Genomic DNA, 22,012 nt, shown 5'->3' on the forward strand with positions numbered 1-22,012 from the left:
ATGATATAGCTATAGAAATAGAGATAGAATGTATATAGTTGTTTGCATATCTTTCCCCCCATTAAAATGTGACTTCCTTGAAGCAAGGAACTGTTTTTGCCTTTCTTTGTATCACCAGTGTTTAGCAAAGTCTGACATATAGTAAGCATGTAATGAATGCTTATTGACTTGAACTGATTTCTTCTACCTACAACAGGTCCTCATTACCAACCATATGGTCATAGATTTCTAATAGCTCTTTCTACCTCCTCTCTCTTTCTCCCACAATCTGTCTTCCATACGCTTCCAAACAATTTTCCTCATTCATAGAGCTGGTCATATCATCCTTCTCAAAAATATTCAGCAGCTCTTTATTGCTTCTTGAGTTCATATTTCAAATTCCTTTGCCTATCATTGAAGACCAGCCACCCTCTCTTCCCCCAGTAATATGGTACCACCATATCTTTCTAACCTTAGCCCATATTATTCTTGCCAGTGAATTCTGTGTTTTAGCCAAACTGGACTACTTTTTGTCCTCTTAAACATTTCCTGTGATCTCATACCTATAAGTTTTTGCTTATTCTTTTACTTATACATAGAATACCCACTCTCTCCATTCCTTTTTTTTCTTTTCAGCTACTATTTATCTTTTAAAGCTCAAGTTAAATATCACTTTTTCCATGAAATTTTCCCTTATTCCCACTGTGAATAATGGCTTTTCTCCTTAGTTTTAAGTAAAACTTACATACATTTAAAAAAAACCAAATAAACAAAACTATCAAAATTCTAATGTATTTGAGCTGTAATTCTGCATGCTATAGTTGTGTCTTTGGATCTATTATCTTCTAGACTGTCAGTTCAATGAGTCCAGGGATGATACCTTGTCTATATATTTTTCCCTATTCTTGGTGCAATTCTTTGTGGACATTTGCCGCTTGATTGTTTAATGAAGCATTCATTAAGTGCCTACTCTTATATACTAGGGACGAAGGGACGAACTAGCCTCTAACTGTCTTTTACAGTTTTTAAATTTAAAAAAATTTATTTATGTCTTTTGTTTATGCTGTACTGTTATTCCCCACCCCCAAAGGACTCTCCTTGTAACAAAGGAAAGCCGTCAAGCAAGCAAAAACAGCTGTTAAAAGGACTGACATCGTCTACAACATTCCCTCCTTGTAGTCCTCTCTGCTGAAAGGAGGAGGGGAGTGGTTTTGTCAAGATTGTTCATTTTCATTAATCATATCTGTGTGCCTTTTAAAGTTGTTTTTGTTTGCGTTATGTATGTAACACACTGCTCCTTTTTAATGTAGGAATTTGGCAACTGAAGAGGGCAGGAAAAGAACATTTGTGTATAAATGTACTGAGAGGGCTTGTTTTAAACGCTGGATAACTACAGCACAGTTGTTGTCTAACGGCCCATTTGCACATGACTCTTCAGGGAAGTCTGAGGAGCTATGAATCCTAGAACTGTTTGGGAACTAGGGGAAAGTTTGTGTTTGGTTTGTATTTTCCCAGATAAAACAGTGGATTTGGGTTTTTACACAATTCAAAACTTTGAAACGGGTGATAAGGACTCATGAACAGTACTTGATTTGAGACTGAAGATTCCTAAGGAATGGCTAGAGGAAGATAGGCATTGGAGATGAGAAGAAAAGGCAGGAGCCAGGGGTAGAATACACTGGAGGTAATAGCAAAGATGTTTACTGAAATTAACAGGAGCTGAGTGTAGCTGATAGGCTGGCTTCACAGCCAGTGGGAGCGGCTGTTTGTTTGGAGGACAGTGAAATAGATGCCAGAAGCTGGTTGGAAGAAAGGAGATTCCTGCCCTGTGCTGAGCAGATTGGGATCATTGCCCTTTATTGCCACCTGCAGCCTGAGAGAGGGAAAACCTCTCAGGGGCTTGCTGCTCTTTACTGCCCTTTATAGATTGAGAGGGAGACACAGAAGAGGAAAGACAGGATTTGCATCTACTTTTTTTTGTCTTGTACCTTTTGTAGATGAGGAATGATTTTGCTGTAAACTTAGTGGAGAAAACAGAACCCACTATTTGATAAGGGCTGCCTAGGGAGAGGCTACATGGCCCTATTGTTAGCCACAGATTTAAAGGGAGAAATTCCTCAGAGGCCCGGAGCAAATGTGAGGAGCTTTTAGTTCTGTCACTTAAAGTAATTGCTTGTCATAGAAATAGCTTAACATTTTCTTAGTGGCCTGCCAAGGGTGGCTGTGAGCTAAAAGAACTCAATACTGCTTCAGTAGCCTGAGAGTAGCAGACAAGTGGCTTTGCCCTTAAAGAGGTCTGTGAGAACCACTAGGGGAGCAGTTAGCAAAGAAGTGGGTTTGCTCAACGTGTTCCCTAAAGATACCCAGGAAACACAGCCTGCCATTCCATACTTATGAGTTTCCCTACTCATGTGCCTCATTGCCAGGTTTCTGTAAGTGTGTCAGTCAGTCAACAAACATTTATTAAATGCCTACTATATATCAGGCATTATGTTAAGAAACAGGTATACAAAGAAAGGTAAAAGACAATTTCAGCTTTCAAGGAACTCAAAGTCTAATGGTGGAGACAACATACAAACAACTATATATAAACAAATAGGTGCAAGATAAATTTGAAATAATCAACAGAGGAAAGGCATTTCCCTCCATGGACACTTAATGCATTGGTGGGAAAGCGTGACCCCTGTTCTATAGAAGGACTATTTTATTTTTTTATTTCTTACTTTAGCCTTCCAGTGTATAAAAGTTATATGTTTTTGCCTTACTTCTTAGTAAATGATTCATGTTTGAGTCCGTGTTATCATTGTGACTGATTTTGTATAAATTGAAAGCATTTACACCACTAATGGGGGCTCTGGAGCTATGGTGGCAAGTTATAGGAGTGTACTCTACCTGTATCAGGGTTACCCCCTAGAACCCAGAGTATGAATTATAACTGCGTATTGCTCATCTGGTTCTGCTTATTTTTCTCTATATCATTTCATTACAAGTCTTCCCATGTTTCTTTGAATTCTTTATTTTCATCATTTTTTAAGTATCAAAATTTGTTGTATTACATTTATATGCCACATTTCATTCATTCCTTATCAATGTTTATTTAAGGTACTCTTTTGTCTCCAATGTAAACAAACAAAAAAGTTTCAGCCCTATTTGGACAGTCAGGCATCCCTTCCCTCTTTTTTCCCTCACACATTTCGTGTTTTGAAAATAATATCCCATTCCTTTAAAAACTTTATTACTAGCTCTGTCCCTAAAATGTTATGAAAAGAAAAAAAGGACATGTACAAAAATATTCTTAGTTGCTCTAATTATAATAGAAAGTATTGAAAAGAACTTACATGTCTAGAAGTTGCAGAATAACTGAATTGTATATGAATGTAGAGCAGTGTGTTCAGACCTATGATTTCTGGTGTAGTAAACCCTTCACCAAGAAACTTCCTCTACAATGCAGTTTAGCTTATCTTCTAAAACATACAGTCTTAGAGAGCTGTCTTGGGGCGCTAAGAGATAGTATGGTGTTGTGCAAGGGTTATTAATATAGGTCCATGGATTTGTTTTTAAAAATATTTTGATAACTTTTTCAATATGTCTTTTATTTTATGCATTTAAAAACATTATTGTGAGAAGAGATCCATAGGCTTTACCAGATTATTGCTAAAAGGCTCCATGACACAAAAAAGGTTAAGAACTCTTGGGGCAGTAGGTAGTGATCCAGCCCCAGTGTCAGGACAAGTTCTACCCCTGACAAATGTGACAAAAAGCTTGTGAGCTTGGGCAAGGTGTGGTATATTTATACAATGTTATGTAATTTTGCCACAGAAATGGAGCATCCAAGGAAATATAGAAAGATAAGAGATAATAGAAAGACAGGGAATGTAGAAAGATAATGATAGCGTGAAATCAGCAGAATCAGAGTGGATAAAGGCTAACAGTGATTATACTCTAATATTCAAAGGAAGTATAGGAAAACTTATGTGAACTGATGCATAGTCAAGTACAGAAAACAACATATGCACAATAACTCCAACAAGATAAATGGAAAGAACAAAAAAGACCACCACCACAAACCCAAGAATAGAATATTCTCTAATTATAATGAACAGGCTTGACCTTGGAGAAGAGATGAGAAAATACACTTTTTTTCCTTTCCTTGTGGAAGTGAGGGATTATGGGTATGTAACATTGCCTATACTATTGAACTTAACTAATTTTGCTGATCTTTTTTCTTTTTTTACCTTTATAACATTTCTTTGTTATAAAGGATGACTTATTAAGTAGGGCCAGGTGGTGGAAGAATATACGTAGAAATGAATGTGATGTAAAAACAAAAGACATAAAAATTAAGGGTCTAGAGACTGGACCTGTAATTTCATTGGTGTAGAGAACTTCTAGAAGAGGAAACTCCTTCCACTGTTATCTTCATGACAACTTATAGACTTACAGAGTTGCCTGGGGCACTTAGAGGTTAAGAGGTAAAATACATGTATGAAGAAATAACTTCCAGATGGAATTTAAATAGTTTTGCACAGAATATGAATTCTGGCTCAAATTTTGTTGTTGCACAATGTTCGTTTTAGTCATGTCCAACTCACTGTGACACCATTTAGGGTTTCTTGGCAAAGGTACTGGAGTGGTTTGCCATCTCTATCTCCACCTCATTTTACAGATGAGAAAACTGAGATAAACAGGATTAAGTGACTTGCCCAGGATCATCCATCTAGTAAGTGTCCAAGATTGGATTTGAACTCAGGTCTTTCTGACTCCAGTCTTGACACTCTATCCACTGCGCTGCCTAGCTGCCCCTGGTATAACTATAAAGATTCAAATCACCTTGTAAAAGATATGGAAGGATACCTCACTTGTATATAAATTGGCTTGATGGTTTAAAGGACAGCAGAAGTTATTTTATTTACTAAAAACTGGAAAAATATGAGTCTAGAGAAGCATAGACTCAAGGACATAAATTGCGATATTGGAATTTGTTGAGGACTTTAGAGCTATAGGATTCATTTGCACGTAACTGTGAACAAAAAAGGTTAAGAACTTACCAAATGAAAAATCATACAACTATTTAGAGACTGAAGTATGTTTGAAAAAGGACTGTCAGTTTCCTAGGGGAAATTTGGAGAGTTTAAAAGTGAGCCACTAAGAGCCAGGAGGCTCTGATTTTAAGCTGTTACTGGAGCTATAGGAGATAGATGAGACTAAGGCTGAAGGCTGAAGAGCCTGACAGAAGAGGAGAGAAATAGCAGGCTCTAAAAGTGGTTTGTTTCCCCTCATCATTCACCTGAAACTGCTTCAGCAAAATCACCAATGCGCTCACAGCTGCCAGATCCAGTGGCTTTTTCTCGGTCCCCATCCTTCTTGCCCCCTCTTCATCCTTTGACACTGTTGATCACCCTCTTCTCTGGGATACTTTCTTCTCTCTAGGTTTTTGTGATGCCATTCATTCCTGGTTCTACTCCTCCCTAACCGCTTCCCAGTCTCCTTTGCTGGGTCCTCATCTGGTCACTCCCACTAACTTTGAGTGTCGAACAGGGCTTTAGAAGTAACCCTTTTGAGGGGAAATATACTCTCCTGAGCCCCCTTCTCCCTCGATACTACTCTATTTGGTGATCTCATTAAGTTCCGTGGGTTTAATTATCATCTCTATGCTAATGATTCTCAAATCTACTTATCTAGTCCTGACCTCTCTGCTGTTTTCCAGATTCTCATTACCAACTGCCTTTCAGACATCTAGAATTGTACATCCAGTTACGTCTTTTAAGTTTTGCATCTTTTAAGAATTTAAGTTTAAATCTTTTAAGGATTTAGAATGTTTGTTAACATATCCCAGACCGAACTCACTATCTTTCCCCTTAAACTTTCCCCAATTCCAAATTTCCCTATTACAGTTGAAAGCACCACCATCCTCCCAGTTTCTCAGGCAAACCACCCAAGTGTCATCCTCAATCTCTCACCCTCCTTATTCAATCTGTTGCCTTTGCATCATCTCTCAAATAATCCTCCTTCTCTCTTCTGACATCACCACTGCCCTGATACAGGCCCTCGAGTCTCTCCTCTTCCCAGTCTGTCCTCAATTTAGCTACCAAAGTGATTTTCCTAAAGCACAGGCCCTCCCATGTCACTCCTCTCAATCAGTAAACTCCAGTGTCTCCCTGTCACCTCCAAAATCAAATCCAATATCCTCTGTTTGGAGTTCAAAAGCTCTTTATAACCTATCCCCCATTCATGAGTGCTCTCCCTCCTCATCTCTCCCTCTTGGCTTCTTTCAAGCCCAGCTAAAATCTCACATTCTAAAGGAAGCCTTTCCCAATCCCTGATTATTCTAGGGCTTTCCCTCTGTTGATCACTTCCTATTTATTCCATATTTAGCTTGTTTGTGCATACTTGTTTGCATGTTGTCTCTTCTCCCATTAGATTGTAAGTTCCTTGATGGCACGGACTGCCTTTTGCCTTTCTTTGTATCTCCAGTGCTTAGCACAGCACCTGGCACCTAGTAGGTGCTTAATAAATGCTTATTGATTGCCTGGTTGCCTGACTATTTGAGGAGACTAAAAGCAAGAGCAGTTAGCCGTTAAGAAGGTTTTAGTTGCTGGTATGACTACAGTTCCAGTTTTTGCCTTTTGGTATCATTTAGAACTTGAGAGGTGAAGGCTCTCAGAAGTGCGTTTTACCTTTTTCTCAATACCCCCACCTCTCCCTTGCCCCACTGTGGTTTGAGAAGGAGAAGCAAAAAGGAGAAAGACAGGTAATGCTGCTGCCTTGCTGTATAAGAAGATCTGGCTAGGCTGGTTTGCCTTGTCCAGAAAGTAAACCTGAGTTGTTTGTTATGAACTCTTTTCTGATTTGAGTAATGCAGTATCTTGGTAAATGCAGAGCTGGTAAAGCTGATTTGTGTAGTCCAGGGGTGGATAGCTTGATGAATTTTAAATTCTCTGGCTTTAAGGACATTGCCATTCAGATTAAGAGGTAGTATTTTCTAAATGTTGACTTAGAAGGGAAGAGAATTTACCATTGAGGACCAGCAAAAAAAACAGTTAGCAAAGAAGTGCTTTAATGTGGTATAGCTGTTCCTGAGTAGATATCAAAGCCTGAAGTCTAGATTTATGAGTTATCTGGCACACCTGGGTTTTTCTCCCTCACATATTGCTATACCAGTTTCCTGTAAGTTTGTACTCACTCTTCTCTACAGATATTGAATACATTGGTGGTAGAGTGTGACTTAGGGTTATGTGTTGATTGTGATATATATTTTATTCTTATACATTTTCTGATTATATTTAAGTATCTATGATATTATTATTATTGCCTAATGATTAAGATCTAAGATTCCGATTATTGTGAGTGGCTGGTTGGGTATGTCATTGGGAACTCAGTAGCTAGAGTGGTGAGTATGGAGAGTATCTTTTCCCTCAAAAAAGTTATCTCTAAGTTGGAAATTTGCATGGGATTGTGTGATGGTAGTCTATCTCAGAGAACCTGGACTTGTCAATGTGAGGGCAGGTTGGAGTGAAGGAGTCACTCATCATAAACTAAGTAGGTCTCACTATGCCCATGTGAGATATGTTTAGACCTATCTACGTGAGTGGATTCCATGGCACCAGCATTTTAAAAAAATGCACAGAAGAAAACAGTGGGCGCTTTGGAGGGAGATACAAATAAGCATGATGCTTTGAAGCTAGGTGTTGAATATTATTATATGTGTGTATATATATATATATATATATATATATTTTTAAAAGAGCTATACATAACAGAGATTCATGTTTTCACATGTAGTCCTCTTTCTGTTCTTCTTTGTACTTGGAAATGTTGGTGTTAAATTCAGAATAATAATAAAAAAATTTTTTTAAAAAGCACTGCAGTTTTCCAAGGGGAATAATACTTACTCTTCTCCTAGTCTGTTCATGATCTAATGCATTATCTATTTGCAGTGTCTCTCTGAGATACATGCGTTCATTGGCCAGCTCTAGAGGTTGTCTAGCCTACTATGTAGTATATTTTGCACAAGAAGCATCCTTTGTCTGCTTGGTTTTTCCTGTGTAGATAGTTTTCTTGAGTTCCTTTCAGGAACTTTGGATCTCATTTAGTAGGCTCCAGTGTCCCGGAATTTGATGCATTCAGCACAGCGTCACCTGCAAAATAAAGATGTCTCTTGGGCCTCACAATCTATTGGGAATTCTTCCTTTTGTACCCTGTGTTGGACCTTTTATGACAGTGGCAGACATCTTTGGCAAGCACATATCTTATTGTTGTCTGTGGATGACCAAAGCTTTTCTCCAGAGAAGATAACAGGATGGTAAAAAACTGTGAAAGAGTGGCTAGTTTGATGTCCTATATAATTCAGTGTTCGATAGATGGTTGGTGACTTATTGAAAAACTCTGTCAAATATAAGAGAAGAAATTTGTTTCCATGACCACTCTTCACATTAAAAAGTAGAACAGATAGGGGACTTCCAGAACAAAGCTTTCTGTTTCCTTCATTGGGCATAGTATGCTAACATCAGATGAGTCATTTGGGAAATTCTGTATCTGGGAAGCAGCCCCTCAAGGAGTGGGCAAAGTGCGGGAAGCCCACTGATATTCCCAGAAGATAAGAAGGTGAATGAGGAGCCTGGAAAGACAACGTGGGCCAAGTGTTTTTTCCTTTGTCCCTCTGTTGCTAACTTGAACCTAAGCAACAGAGTGGTTTGTATGCTATCCACTTCAGCCCAAATTGTCAGGGGCACGGATGCTCTGGGGAGGGTAGGATTCCAGCCCCAGGACAGATCAGGCCTCTTCTTTTGTGGCCTAGTCCAAGAAGAGTCAGTCAGTAGTCATTCTGTAATGTCAGCCCAGAAAAGGAACTTGTGAAAAGAATTTAAGAATAGCCCAGCTGCCTTCCTCAGGGGATTCCAAATCCAAACTTATTTTCATTAGTTGGTTTTATTAGTTTGCATTTTAAGTCATCTGTTTTGAAACTTGTTTGTTTGCTCTGTCCCAGCACTTGTAGGCTTCTTTCTGTTTGGGGGATATTGTTTTTCTATTGAGGGTCTGCCAGTTTTATCACTAAGCCCTGTTTCATTAGCACTGGCATGCTCTGAGCTCAGCATCAGCTCATGAGAGGAGGTCTGGCTGGGCCCAGAAGCCAGTCTTGCTTCTTTGACTGGGGGCCCTTTCAAAGTACAGAACATGAGGAATCGCCAGATTTGGGTTGTTTATTGGGTTGCCATTTGAAACACCTACTGAAAGCCTCCTGGGCTTTTGGCTTTCAACATTTATTTTCATCAAGTGACCAGGTTGGCAGTGTTTGCTGTATGGTCTGTGTCTAAAATGTGTATCTTTCGCTTGGGCACTGGTGGCTCTGTCGCTGCTTTATGCCACGTGTGATGGGTTACTCTTCAAGTTTTTTTTTTTCACTTTGCCAGCTTTCTGTCTTTATACCTCTGTATTTCCTTCTTTTGATTTCTATCCCTGAGTTCTTTGAGACTGATTTGGGGGTTGGGGTGAAGGAGTGGAGAATATGGCTTTTGTTTTATACTTCCACAAATCATACTTTATTTCTTTCCATTTCTATTTTTCATAAGGGTGCTTTTTATAAACATACTATGAATGAAAAAGGCTTCCTCTGTGCCAAGCATGGTGCTTAGCCCTAGGGATACAGATATAAAAAAAGGAAGACAAAGTTTGCTTATATTCTTTTGGGAGAGACAGTACTGAGAGAGAGTGTGTTTTGCATCTGTGAAGTCACAGGAGTAGTGAGTGGAGCCACAAGGAAGTCGATTTAACATCAGGTCCGGAAGTTAATGCTTGTGTCGATTGGATTACCAAGGTTCCCAGGCCAAGAGGTAGGGGATGTTAGGAGAGGGAGCGAGATGGCAAGACTCTGCAGCCTGGGTTGCTGAATAGCATGGGGTCTGTGAGTTTGTTGTCAGCAGAGTCACTTACCAGTCGGACAGTTCAGCTCCTGGAACTGAACTTCCAAAGCCAAGCGGATTACAGTGGTGGTGTGCAAATTATTTGGAACAAAGTAAAATAATTAAATTTATTGCCTTAATACCATAGACCTTACTACCTTTTTACGTTTAGAAAGAAAGCTATTAATGTAGTCTTTTGCTGCAGTCACTTGTTTTACTTGGTTTGGCACCAGATTTTGACACATTCTTTAATTCCTCATCATGAAATCACACTTTTATCACATTGACTATTAGGCATACCTTTGATGTTGTTGTTGTTGTTACTGTTCAGTTGTGTCTGATTCTTCATGACCCCATTTGGGGTTTTATTGGCAAAGATACTGGAGTGGTTTGCCGTTTCCTTCTCCAGCTCATTTTACAGATGAGGAAACTGAGGCAATCAGGGTTAAGTGACCTGCCCTAAGTCATATGGCTACTAAGTGTCTGAGGCTGGATTTGAACTCAGAGAGATGAGTCTTCCTGACTCCAGAACTGATACTCTATCCACTGTGCCACCTAGCTGCCCAATTTGATGAACAAGACATCTTTCTATATCTAGACTTGATTATAATCCGTAGCATTTCAATGAATAGGTTTTAAATAAGGTGAGTTCCTAAGTCATTGGAGTGTGTTTACCTCTATCTCTTGTGTCCATTTCTTAGCCTCGAAATGTAGAATGGTTGCAGCCGTCTCTTTGGGAATTTCTGTAATTGCGAAACAGTTTGGCTTCTTAGTATATATTTATCAGAGTTCACCATACCTTCAAACGGGACAAGACTTCCCAGCCTACTAGATGTAAAAAAAAAAAATTCCTCAAATTTTTTGAGGGTGTTGCAGGTTTTATAGTCTGATGAAGATTCCCAGATCTTACAGGTTCACCTGTCCCTCTTCTAATGAAAATCTTGGTATTGTTTTGAATGGAAAAAGAACTTTAATAATAAAAGTTATCTTTTTCCAATCTTCAGTACTCTTGTCATTTTATTATGTTGCCCATGGCAAATATTTTTTTCTTTATAATAAGGGTTAGCAGCTGTTTGGTTTTGTTTTTTTGTTTTTTTAAACTTAGCTCACTGTTTTTCCAGTTTCAAGGAGACAATACAGTATTGTAGAGAAATCACTTAACTCCTCCAGCAGCCAAGACCTTCTGAAAGTTTTTGCTTATTGTCTGAGGATGAATTAGGCAGTTTTGCAAGTTTGTCATTTCCTGGTGTTTTTCATTTTTGGTTGATTTGCTTTGCACACTGTACATTGTATGTGGTACACTGTAAAACTTATCCTGTTCCATTATGGACTTGAATAATCACTTAAAAGCTTACCTTCACTCAGAGCTAATAGTCACATAAAAAATCTCTAAATCACTATTGATTGGAGAAATGTATATTAAAACTACCCTGAGATACCACCAGTATCAGATTGACTAACACGACAGAAAAGGAAAATGACAAATGCTGGAAGGGATGTGGAAAAAATAGGGTCACTAATGCACTATTGGTGGAGTCGTGAACTAGTCCAACTATTCTGGAGAACAATTTGGAACTACATCCAAAGGGCTATAAAACTATACCCTTTGACCCAGCAGTACCGCTACTGGGTCTGTACCCCAAAGAGATTAAAAAAAAACAAAAAGGGAAAGGACTTATATGTACAAAAATATTTATAGCACCTCTTTTTGGGATGGCAAAGAATTGGAAATTGAGGGAATAGCCATCAATTGGGGGATGGCCAAACAAGCTGTGGCATATGATTGTGATATAATGCTATTGTACTTGCATGAAGAGTTCCTCATTTCATTAGCTTGCCATACTTTGGTATTATTTAACTGTTATTGCAGCAAGCTTTGTATCATTGTAATAGAGCCATAATAATGTTGTATAGACCTCTTTCTGGACTACAGTGTTTCATACACTAAATGCTACAAGTTCGGCTATCAAATAGATAAACTATGTTAATCAAGTATTATCTGTGAGAATTTTCATGGGCCACTTTTAAATTTCATTGCAGCTTAGATTGAATTGTGACAACGAATTTTCATTCTCTTAATTTCTTTCTGAATTCCCTTCAATGACTGGTTAAAGCTGAGTTATTTCTGCATATAAAGAAAAAGTTAGAAATTCATTTGATAACAAGTACACTTAGAAGTGAGCAATTGAAAAAATCTAGTCTGTATATTAAAATTATGCCTCAATCTAAGATTTTAAAAGAAAAAAAAGAATATGATTGTGCTGTAAGAAATGATGAGCAGGATGGTTTCAGAAAAACTCAGGAAGTCTTACATGAACCGATGCAAAGTGAAGTGAGCAGAACCAGGAGAACATGGTACATTATATCTAATTATTTAATTGTTACATTTGAATTTAAATATAATTCTGCTTATTAAGAGTTCTTAGAATCATTACTCATTTTCCTGTATTAATCTGTTGATTAGCTCTGGATATTGGTTTTGTGTTTAATGAAATGACCAAAAGAATGGCCTTAGTTTTCTTTGTTATGTTTTTGAAGACTTCCTTATCAAATTGATTAGAGGAGATCTCGTGATTATAATTACCTGTTGTTTCTGCTTCCTTGACAGAATGACAGGGAGAGAATTCTTCTCTCGTTTTCCAGCACTTTATCCCTTCCTTCTCAAGCAACTAGAAGTTGTGGCCAATACTGTGGATAGGTAAGAAAAGAAAAGAGTGTGTGTGTGTGTGTGTGTGTGTGTGTGTGTGTGTGTGTGTTCATGCATGTGCGCATATGTGTTTTGGAAGGGGTGGAGAGGGAGATGAAGTGGAGGAAGTGAGTTATTTTGTTAAATGGTCTCCCTTTTGAGGGAAATACTACAAAATCAGATTCTGAATTTCACTTTTAGTGCCCGTGCTGCATTAAAAAAAAAAAAAATCCATCAACCATGTAGTACTGAATTTGGATTCAGAGGACCAGGGTTCAAATCAAGACTCTGTGACTTACTTCCTTTCTGACCTCAGTCAAATCACTTGATGAAATGGGCCTTTGTTTCCTCATTTATAAAATCAGGGAGTTAGACAAGATATCTCTAAAGTGTCTTCTTACCCTGTATCCTATCAATGCTCCTATGTATTGTACACTACCTCATGGAAATAGGTATATTAACATAAATTTTTGTGTAAGTCAGTTATTTAGGGTAAACTTAGTCTTATATACTAATTGTAATAAATGAATTTGCTTTTTAAAAGAATTACTTGGTCAACTTTTTCTGTAAGCCCAAGATTGTTTTTAATTTAAGCAACTGTCCCCGACATATCTGAATCCTAAGAATCTATAAGCAGTATGGAGTTTGCTTAATACAGAACACATCTGCATCTAATTGTGTTTTAATTTCCACAAGTTCAAGTGGTGGGGCATTGACACTGACATAGCTCAAAACAACATGTGGGCTAATCAGATAACTTGTGCTCCCAAGTAGGAAAGCTCTGTCTAGGTGAGCAAAGGGGAGATGTAGCCAAGAAGGAAGAAAGACAGGTCCATATACTGTGGCAACAGAACACAACAGATTACATGCTAAACCTTCGTTGCCTATTTCTACGTGCTATGTTAGCAAGATCACTTTAGACTATGTATTTGTTAAATTTGTCATGTGTTTCCAAATCCTATAAACATCAACGCAAAAAACACCGAAAAACAAAACTGAACTTGAGGCAAGGTGTCTATTGTGGGGGAGAAAACTTATCAGAGAGTTCAGTTATGCTTTTGTTTAGAATTTGTTCCCATGAGCTGATTGGTTTTCTGCGAAGAGCATCTAGCTCTTAGCAAGTGATAATGTACTTGTATTTTCACAAATATATTTGAATTTTAGGAACCAAGGAATCATGTTCATCTAAGATCATACCTGTGAATAGTTGGAGTGAATATAGAATATCCTAATGGACTCAATTATTAGCTTTGAGAATTAGGTTGTAAGCATAAGTTTAATTCCATAAGCCACACATAAAGTAATGGTAATAAAAATAGTTGATATTTATGTATTGCTTTAAAGTTTTCAAAGTATTTTACAAATGCTTTTCCACAAACAAGTAACTCTGTTTTCCAATTCTAGGCATTTTCTCTGGCTATCCCCTATGCCTCAAATGCCCTCCCTCCTCATCTTCTCCTACTTCCTTTAAGTACCATCTAAAATCATACCTTCTGTAGGAAACTTTTCCCAATCTCTCTTAATCCTAGTACCTTCCCTCTGTGGTTTATTTTCAATTTATTCTGTGTTTGGCATGTTTGTACATCATTGTTTGCACTTTTTTCTTCTCTACCTTATAGTGTGAGCTCCTTGAGAAAGAGGACCGGCATTTACCTTTCTTTGCATCCCCAGTGCTTAGCACAGTGCCTGGCACAAAGTAGGTACTTGATAAATGTATACTGACTGACTGATCCTCACAACCATCCTATGAGATATAGCCCCATTTTACAGAGGGGGAAACTGAGGCTGAGAAAGATTAAATCTTTTACCTACTAGTAAGCCTCTGAGACAGGATTCAAACTGAGTTCTCTCTGAATCCCAGTTCAGGTCTCTATTCACTCTATCCCAGAACAGCTATATTTCATATATCCTTATACTAATTCACTGAATATTTATTAAGGTCTACCATATGGAAGGCACTGTGCCAGGTATTGAGGGAAATAAAAAAGTGAATAAGACATAGTTTCTGCTCTCAAAGAGTTTGTCATGTAGGACTCTAGATGAAGATAAAGCATGTTCACAAAACAGAGTGAGGTAAGTTTATGAGAGAGGTGTAAACAAAATGGGATGAAAATTCATCTATTAAAAATACATACTTACATACATTATGTATTAAACAGTTTATATTCTAAAATATGCTTGAATGCAGCAGACCACTTCACAAAGTTGACATATCTCACGGCACATTGATTTGGACCATATTTAGAAGTATTTAGTTTTCCTAATTTTTTTTCCTGTAGTGACAGCAGTGAATTGAAACTTCACCCTAACCTGTTTCTCTTGCTGTTGATCCTGGGAAGACTGTACCCTTCCCCTATGGACGGTGCTTCCTCAACACTCAGCATGGCGCCCTTTGTCCCCTTCATCAGGAGGTAAGGTCCATACTTCATTGTGGTACTTAAGGGGGGGCCAGTAGGATTTACTTTGATCTTATTTTACAGATATTACAGTTATCCCTTCCACATTATTAGTTTCCCTATTGCAGTTTTGATATATTGTGGGTCAGCATAAGAAATTAGATGGGAATTTTTTGGGAGTTTTGCAGAAGCTACAGACAACATGCAAAGGCCAACGTAAAAGACAAGCAAAGGAGTAGTGGGCATTTTATCCCAGAGTTAGTAAGGACCCTTTGGAGTTTGAATAGGGGAGTCACTTTTGCTCACTCCTTTTGGAGTAAAATTTGGAACCAATAAAACTCTATTCTTGTCCCAGATCCTAAGAATAATAGGCTGTGTGATGTTGAGTAAGTGGCTGAGATTCAGAAGGTTTCAGCCTTTTCATTTTTTAAATCAATGTAACAGTACGTGTCTTGTTGGACAAGTAGGGAGTGTTTGAAGGGCCATGATGATAATAGTTATTATTCTTATTTGGGGACACTTAGGTAGTGCAGTGGATAGAGTGCTGGACCTGCAGTCAAGAAGACTCATTTTCCTGAGTTCAAATCTGGCCTCCAACATTTACTAGCTGTGTGACCCTGGGCAAGTCACTTAACCCTGTTTGCCTCAGTTTCCTCATCTGTAAAATGATCTGGAGAAGGAAATAGTAAATCACTCCAGTATATCTGCCAAGCAAATCCCAAATGGGGTCATAGAGAGTCAGACATGACCAAACAACAACAACAAATTCTTATTTTTAAGGGAATGGTGGTAATGGTCATTCGGGAGTAATTAAGGGTTTGGCTACCTCTTAGGAAATTTTAGAAGTAGAGAAAAAGAGGGATAGGAATTAAAATAAGACTTTGTGGACAGAGAGAAATAGAAAAAGATGAGTTTCTTTTGATGTATTTATTCCATATATGGTATTCTTTTTATTCCCTGAGGGGTTTAGAAAGTACAGTGCCTATCAGTGTGGTACATAACTGTAGGATTCCAGACCTCCACAAATGAACCCCTAAAGCTAATGAAAACGTCTTGTGTAGCTTTGAGGAAGCTCCCACTAGATCTTGGAGTTGCTAACATCCTGATTAGCCTTCTGCTACTCTTATGTTTACACAGCTGACCAAAGCTGAATGGGGCCTGGGACAGAAGGATCAGAGTATCAAGCCAAAGGGCATGCCTTCTCTTAATCATCTCTGTAGTTTCCTGGGCTTTGCCTTCTGGTTTCATGTAGCTACCTCTTAGGTGTCTGATTATGAGAAATCATTAAAAAATGAAATCGTAGGCAAGTGGCTGCTGTCACTCTTTGCTGGATGCATTGCCCAACCTCGTCAGCATCATCTGTGCTTGCATCTCGGATGACTCATTCACCTGGCTTATTGGTTTTTGCTTCCCAAAGGGCAAGTAATGTCTGAGGCCCACTTGCTCAGCACTGGGTGATTCATTTTAGGAATGAGAGTGGCAAATCTTACTTGGAGGTTCCCCTTATTAAAACATGTACTTTCATTATTAACTAACAAATAAAAAAATAAAAAACACCAGCTAAGTAAAATCACAAAGGGAAGCATGGAAAAAAATGTGTGTACAGTCACAATGGCATGGAACAAAGATAAGAATTAGAACATTCTATTAGTTTATGTTAAGAACATCTAATTCATGGAAGCCTTTTACTAACCATCCATAAATGTAAACACAGGACAGTGCATCCCATGTGCCAGAAATGCATACTTAATTGAAAGTACCTGTTACATGTAATCATTCCTATTTTATGAGTATTCAGAATACCCAAACTCTCTCCTCATCCTCCAAAAAGAAAACTCCATTATTAGTGATAATAATTATAGTTTATATTTATATAGAACTTAATATATGCCAAGCTCTGTCCTAAGTACTTTACAATTATTATCTCATTTGATTCTCACAACAATTCTGGGAGGTAGGTGCTGTTGTTAAACCTATTTTACAGATGAGTAAACAGAGGTTAAGTAATTTACCCAGGGTGTCATAGCTAGTATGTGTCTGAGGTATGATTTGAACTCATGTCTTCCGGACTTCAGGGACTGCATTCCATCCTCTGCACCATTGCTCTGTCATACATTAGGGTACCATGTTTCAGAGTTACATGCTATACTGCAACTCAACTTCTCATTGAATTATTTTAAAAAATTAAAACCTATAATTTAAGTGAAAAGTATATTAATTTTAGTAAAAAGACTTCCCTTTATAACTACCCTTGATGGCCTTAGAAATCATCTAATCCACCCCCACCCCAAGCCCATTCATTTTGCACATAAGGAAACTGAGGCTCAGATAGGTAAGGGACATGGCTGAGGTCACATAGGTAGTATTAGACTTAGAATTTGAACCTCAGTCATGTGACTCCAAATCCAGGGCCCTTTTCACTATAACAATGGCTTTCCTTTTGAGAAAAGTTCCCTAGAGTCCAGACAAAAGCGGAATTACAGTTGATTACCTAGTCAACAGACATTGATTTATTGTGTCCATTGTGTGCTGACTGTCATATAATCAATATGAGCATTGTAGCAGAAGCGTGAAAGAAATATTAGTCACATTAGCTCCTGTCCTCTGAGAACTTTTGATCTACCTGAGGATATTAAATGTACACATAAGAAATAATCATCTTTACTTACAAAAAAAAAAACAAACAAAACAAAATGGTAGAAACAAGTTCAAAAGAATAAGAAACTGAGGTTTTTCATATGAAGGAAATCCAGAGGGAAGATAATTCATGCCTGTTGGTCATGGAAGGCACAGAGGAAGCCAGCTTTGATTTTGGTTTCTCAAAAAGCTTTTTAGTAATGAAAAAATGAGGTGGAAGAGCATTGTTTATTGAGAGAAGAGAGAGCACACGAGTCTGTAGCATCGTCAGAAAGTTCTTACATAGGCGTTAAAGTTTGATACTAGAAGAAAACCCTTATCGAGAGTTTCACAGTTAACAAAAGGAACTTGACTTGACAGAGAAGGATATTCAGTAAGGATGCTTTGTTGATTCAGCTTCTGGCTTGCCTATGGCAGTCCACAGGTCAAGTATCAGGAAGGAGCGAAACCCCTTGTGGCTTTTTGTGTTCAGCTAATCAGGAGGGGATGTCAGCAACTCGAGCGAGCTTTGTTCCCTGAGCTAGTTAAGTCTCCAGGATGATTGCAGTACCTTTTGAAGAAAAGAACTGGACCAGTCCACATGGATGGGGCTTGGGCAGTTAGTACTCTGACCACTTGAATAATTAGCTCATCCATGTGAGCCAAATTGCCTTTTTCAAGTCATCAGTAACTTTTAGCCTCCTGAAAGAGATAGCAATCTGAGTAACTATGTGAGGTCTTTACACTCTTTATTCACCTAATCTAGGTGAGCAGTTGACATCTAGTAGAGAGTGTGTTAGTAATATACTGATGCACTCTACTAAAAGGTAATACTTCTTATCTACCCAGAGATAAATAAGATATAATCTTTACCTTTTTTTTTTTTCCTCTCACAATAGTGGAGGTGTATTGGGTTAAAGTATGAACTCTTTCAAGCCTAGTTCCCCTTTTGGACCAACAGCATACACTTCTGTCCAGGGTTATAGGGACATTCCATGACCATTGAGCATAGCAAAATTAGCCAGCCTACATGGTGATTGAATCTATGGTCTCAGCCACCGTGTTCTAACCAGCTGAGCTAACTGCCTACAGATGTGAGTTAGTATATGAGATATGGTTCCTTTGAGGTGCATCATGTGTGAAGAGAAATTGCATGAGAGCATCTGGCTATCATACTGAGAGGCTCCATGATTTGCTTCATCTGAGTATACAATAATTGATGATGTTTGATTTTTTTTTGACCTAGGATTTATATATAATGCAATTTGCTGCTCATGACCTACACGCAGATACCACACACATGTACATAAGTGTACATAGACACCAAGCAGCAGCTTCCTGGTGAATTTTAGTTTCAGATTTCTGATTTTTAATTCTGTTTTTAACTTTCTTTGCCCCACACTTCTTGGGAAGATTTGAATTGCTGTTTCTGGCCAACGATTAGGGAAAGGTGGGGACCAATTCTCTATCTTGTCTCAGAAGTATTCTGTCTCAGGATAGACTGGGATGCCGCCTTGAGTGAAGAATAAATTGAATTCTGATGAACAGAAGACTTAGTCACATAGGAGAGTGTGAAAGATGGAATATGTAGATCTTTCCCCCATTTTTTTGACTTTCTAGTCAGCTTCCCTATGTCAGTCAGTGAGCAGGTTTTTATTGAAGACTTACCATTTAACCTCTACTGTGGTAGTTGAGGGAAGAGTACTACCAGGAATAGTAGACAGTGTAAACAGTATCCAACAGGATATAAGTCATGGAAAATTACCTCTTTGGAGGTAATTAATGTTTCTAGACAAACTTGCCTCCTAGCCAAACCTGAATACTCAACACAAATCCCATCTTTTCCAAGAAGCTTTTGCTGATTCTCCTAGTCTGTAATGACTTTCCCTTCCTTCCCTCTCCACTGAACTCAGAGCACATGTTGTCTTGTAGGTCTCTGTTGCTCCTATTCTGTATTATTTTGTACTGTATTTATCAGTTTGTTCATGTGATATATCACCTTTTAGACAGTAAGCTCCATGAAGGCAAGAAATTGAAGCTTTCCATCTCCCCCAGCCCCTAGTACATTGTCCTGTCTGTGAGAAGTGCTTAGATATTTACTGAATTCTAGAAAACTTCATGTATGTAGGTGAACAAATGGATTACAAAGTATATACTTCCTATTCATTGAAATTTTAAAAATAAATCTCAGTGGAATGTAGACTCCTAGGGCAAGGTCTGTGTCATTTTTCATTTTTGCATCTCCAGCTGATAGTAGGTGTTAAATATTTCTTGCGTTTCATCCCTGTTGTGCTAGGAGGCATCGTAGTGAACTCAATAAACAGTAGGCATATCCACAGTGTTGGGTAGGTTGTGTTTTGTTTTTGTGTGATAATTTATGTAGTTGGGGCTTTTGGACACTGAATAGAGCTGAAGTGGAATTTTCCATCCAGTGGGAGCAGAGCAAAAGGTTGAACAGAGACTGTACGTAAGTGAGTTACACAGTGAGAAGAGGATTGAATGCTCCAAGGATAGACTTTAGTTTCCTCTTGGTATCACACACTCTCGCCTGCTACTCTTTCCCTTCTTTACAGACCAGTTTCTTTTTTCCTTCCAGTGTCCTGTGCTTGGGGATTTATTTACTCATCTGATGAGTTTTAGGTGGTTCAGCTCTTTTCATGAATTCATTACATTGATGTACTTTTCTAAGTGGAAGGGAGCCTACAGACCATCAATTTCTACTGTCCTGCTGTGTCATTAAGCAAATTAGTGATGAAGGTAGGAAAGTGTGGCCCCTACAGGCTGACATCCCCAGGCATGTCTTCATTAAACTCACCGTAGGGGACGTGAGATTAGAAAGATCCCAGTGCTTGTCCCATGGAGGCATTGAAGAAACTCATCCCTCCCTGGCTTCCCGATGGATCAAACCGGAGGCTCAGTAGCCATGTCTGAAAGGGAAACCACCCCCACTGCCTTTCCTTTTTTCTTTTTGCAAAGCCTGCCCAAATGTCCTTTTTAAATTTGTAAATGGATTTTCAGTATGTTTTCTCTCTGATGCCTTTCAGTTATTGTTCTCTTGAAATAATGGCTTGGTGAAATCTGCTTCTCTTCTCTGACAATATCAAAATACAAAGAGCAAGAACAGTTTTAATTAGACATATGGCAATGGAAATCAACAAAGGAAACCTACACTGTGGAAAGATCTTAAGCTGAAATATGAAAATCAAGCTGAACATCAAAAATTAAAAAACATATGTGTCTTATATTTTTAAAGAATTTCATGGGCATTTTCTGATTGCATTACCCATGAAATATAACAACAAAGAAACAAAGAGTGGGTCCTTTCAAGAATATTATATTCAGAAATAGTACAGATTGTGTGTGTGTGTGTGTGTGTGTGTTTCCCTTGGAAATTACACAATCCAAGGAATTATCAGTTTTTTCTTCACTCAGATTGTGACATTTAAGGTGTTTAATTTTGGTTGCCCAGAGTTGCCATTTTTGTAACATGCAAAGGCTAGTGCCTCTGAAGTTGTTCTCATTGGCAATTCCTATTCTTGTGGTAGCAGCACAAAGAACTATCTCCTTCAAGAGAGTGCATCACCTTTATTATCTGATCTGTCTTCCCAGAATCCCTTAGAGATATTGAGGAGGCAGGAATTGCTTTACACATGGGAATGTGAGCCACAGAGCAGTTAAATGGAGTTAGAAACGAGGACAATGCCTGTTTATCTTTCTCTTCACCCACCACCTTCTGAAGGAAGCCCTTTCCTTTACAACTTTATCTCCTACTTTCCCCTGAATACATCTATACTCTAGCCAGTAATAGTCTACCCAGGGTCTCCCAAACATGCCTTGATGTTGGACCACCTTTGACCTTTGACCACCATCTTTGCTTATGTTGCACTTCCTGCTTACAGTGCTTCCACCTTTATCTGTGCATGTCTGTGGTCCCTTTCTCACAAGATACCTCAAATCCTGCCTTGTTAACCAAAGCCTGCCTTGGCTTACTCTAGTGCACATTAATCTCCCTTTTTAGAACTACTATGATGCTTAGTGTTCATCTTGACATTTGATATTACAATCAGTTATATTATTATTTAATTAAATGTTTAACATATATATGTTCACTATTTTTACTTATGTATGTTAGCTATTATTACTATTATATGTATATCTATAAAATATGTATGTAATAGTAATACATGTGTATTTGTGATAGTAATTCACATGTATGTATAACATAAATTGTAATAATATAAATACATAATAGTGATTCATATGTATATCATGTATATTTACAATAGTATATTGTATATACTATTGTATGTATAATGTATAATTACAATAGTAATTCATATGTATATATGTAATAGTAATACATATGTATATATATAAAATATATAATGGTAATATATGTGTATATTATACATGTATATATGATAGTAACACATTCT

The 22,012-nt window shown here is 38.0% G+C and overlaps 1 protein-coding gene across 2 annotated transcripts in view; it reads left to right on the plus strand.

Moving 5' to 3' along the window:
• THADA (THADA, armadillo repeat containing) overlaps nt 1-22,012 on the plus strand; it is a 438,429-nt gene that overhangs the window by 174,169 nt on the left and 242,248 nt on the right. For both annotated transcript variants that reach the window (XM_027865188.1, XM_027865189.1), the window contains exons 27-28: nt 12,487-12,576; nt 14,844-14,975. In XM_027865188.1, coding sequence (XP_027720989.1) covers nt 12,487-12,576; nt 14,844-14,975 — 222 coding nt within the window. The remainder of the gene's footprint in view (nt 1-12,486; nt 12,577-14,843; nt 14,976-22,012) is intronic.

The sequence above is a fragment of the Vombatus ursinus genome, unplaced genomic scaffold, assembly GCF_900497805.2.
Source record: "Vombatus ursinus unplaced genomic scaffold, bare-nosed wombat genome assembly UNPS02014778.1, whole genome shotgun sequence".
In the NCBI taxonomy this organism is placed as follows: Eukaryota; Metazoa; Chordata; class Mammalia; order Diprotodontia; family Vombatidae; genus Vombatus; species Vombatus ursinus.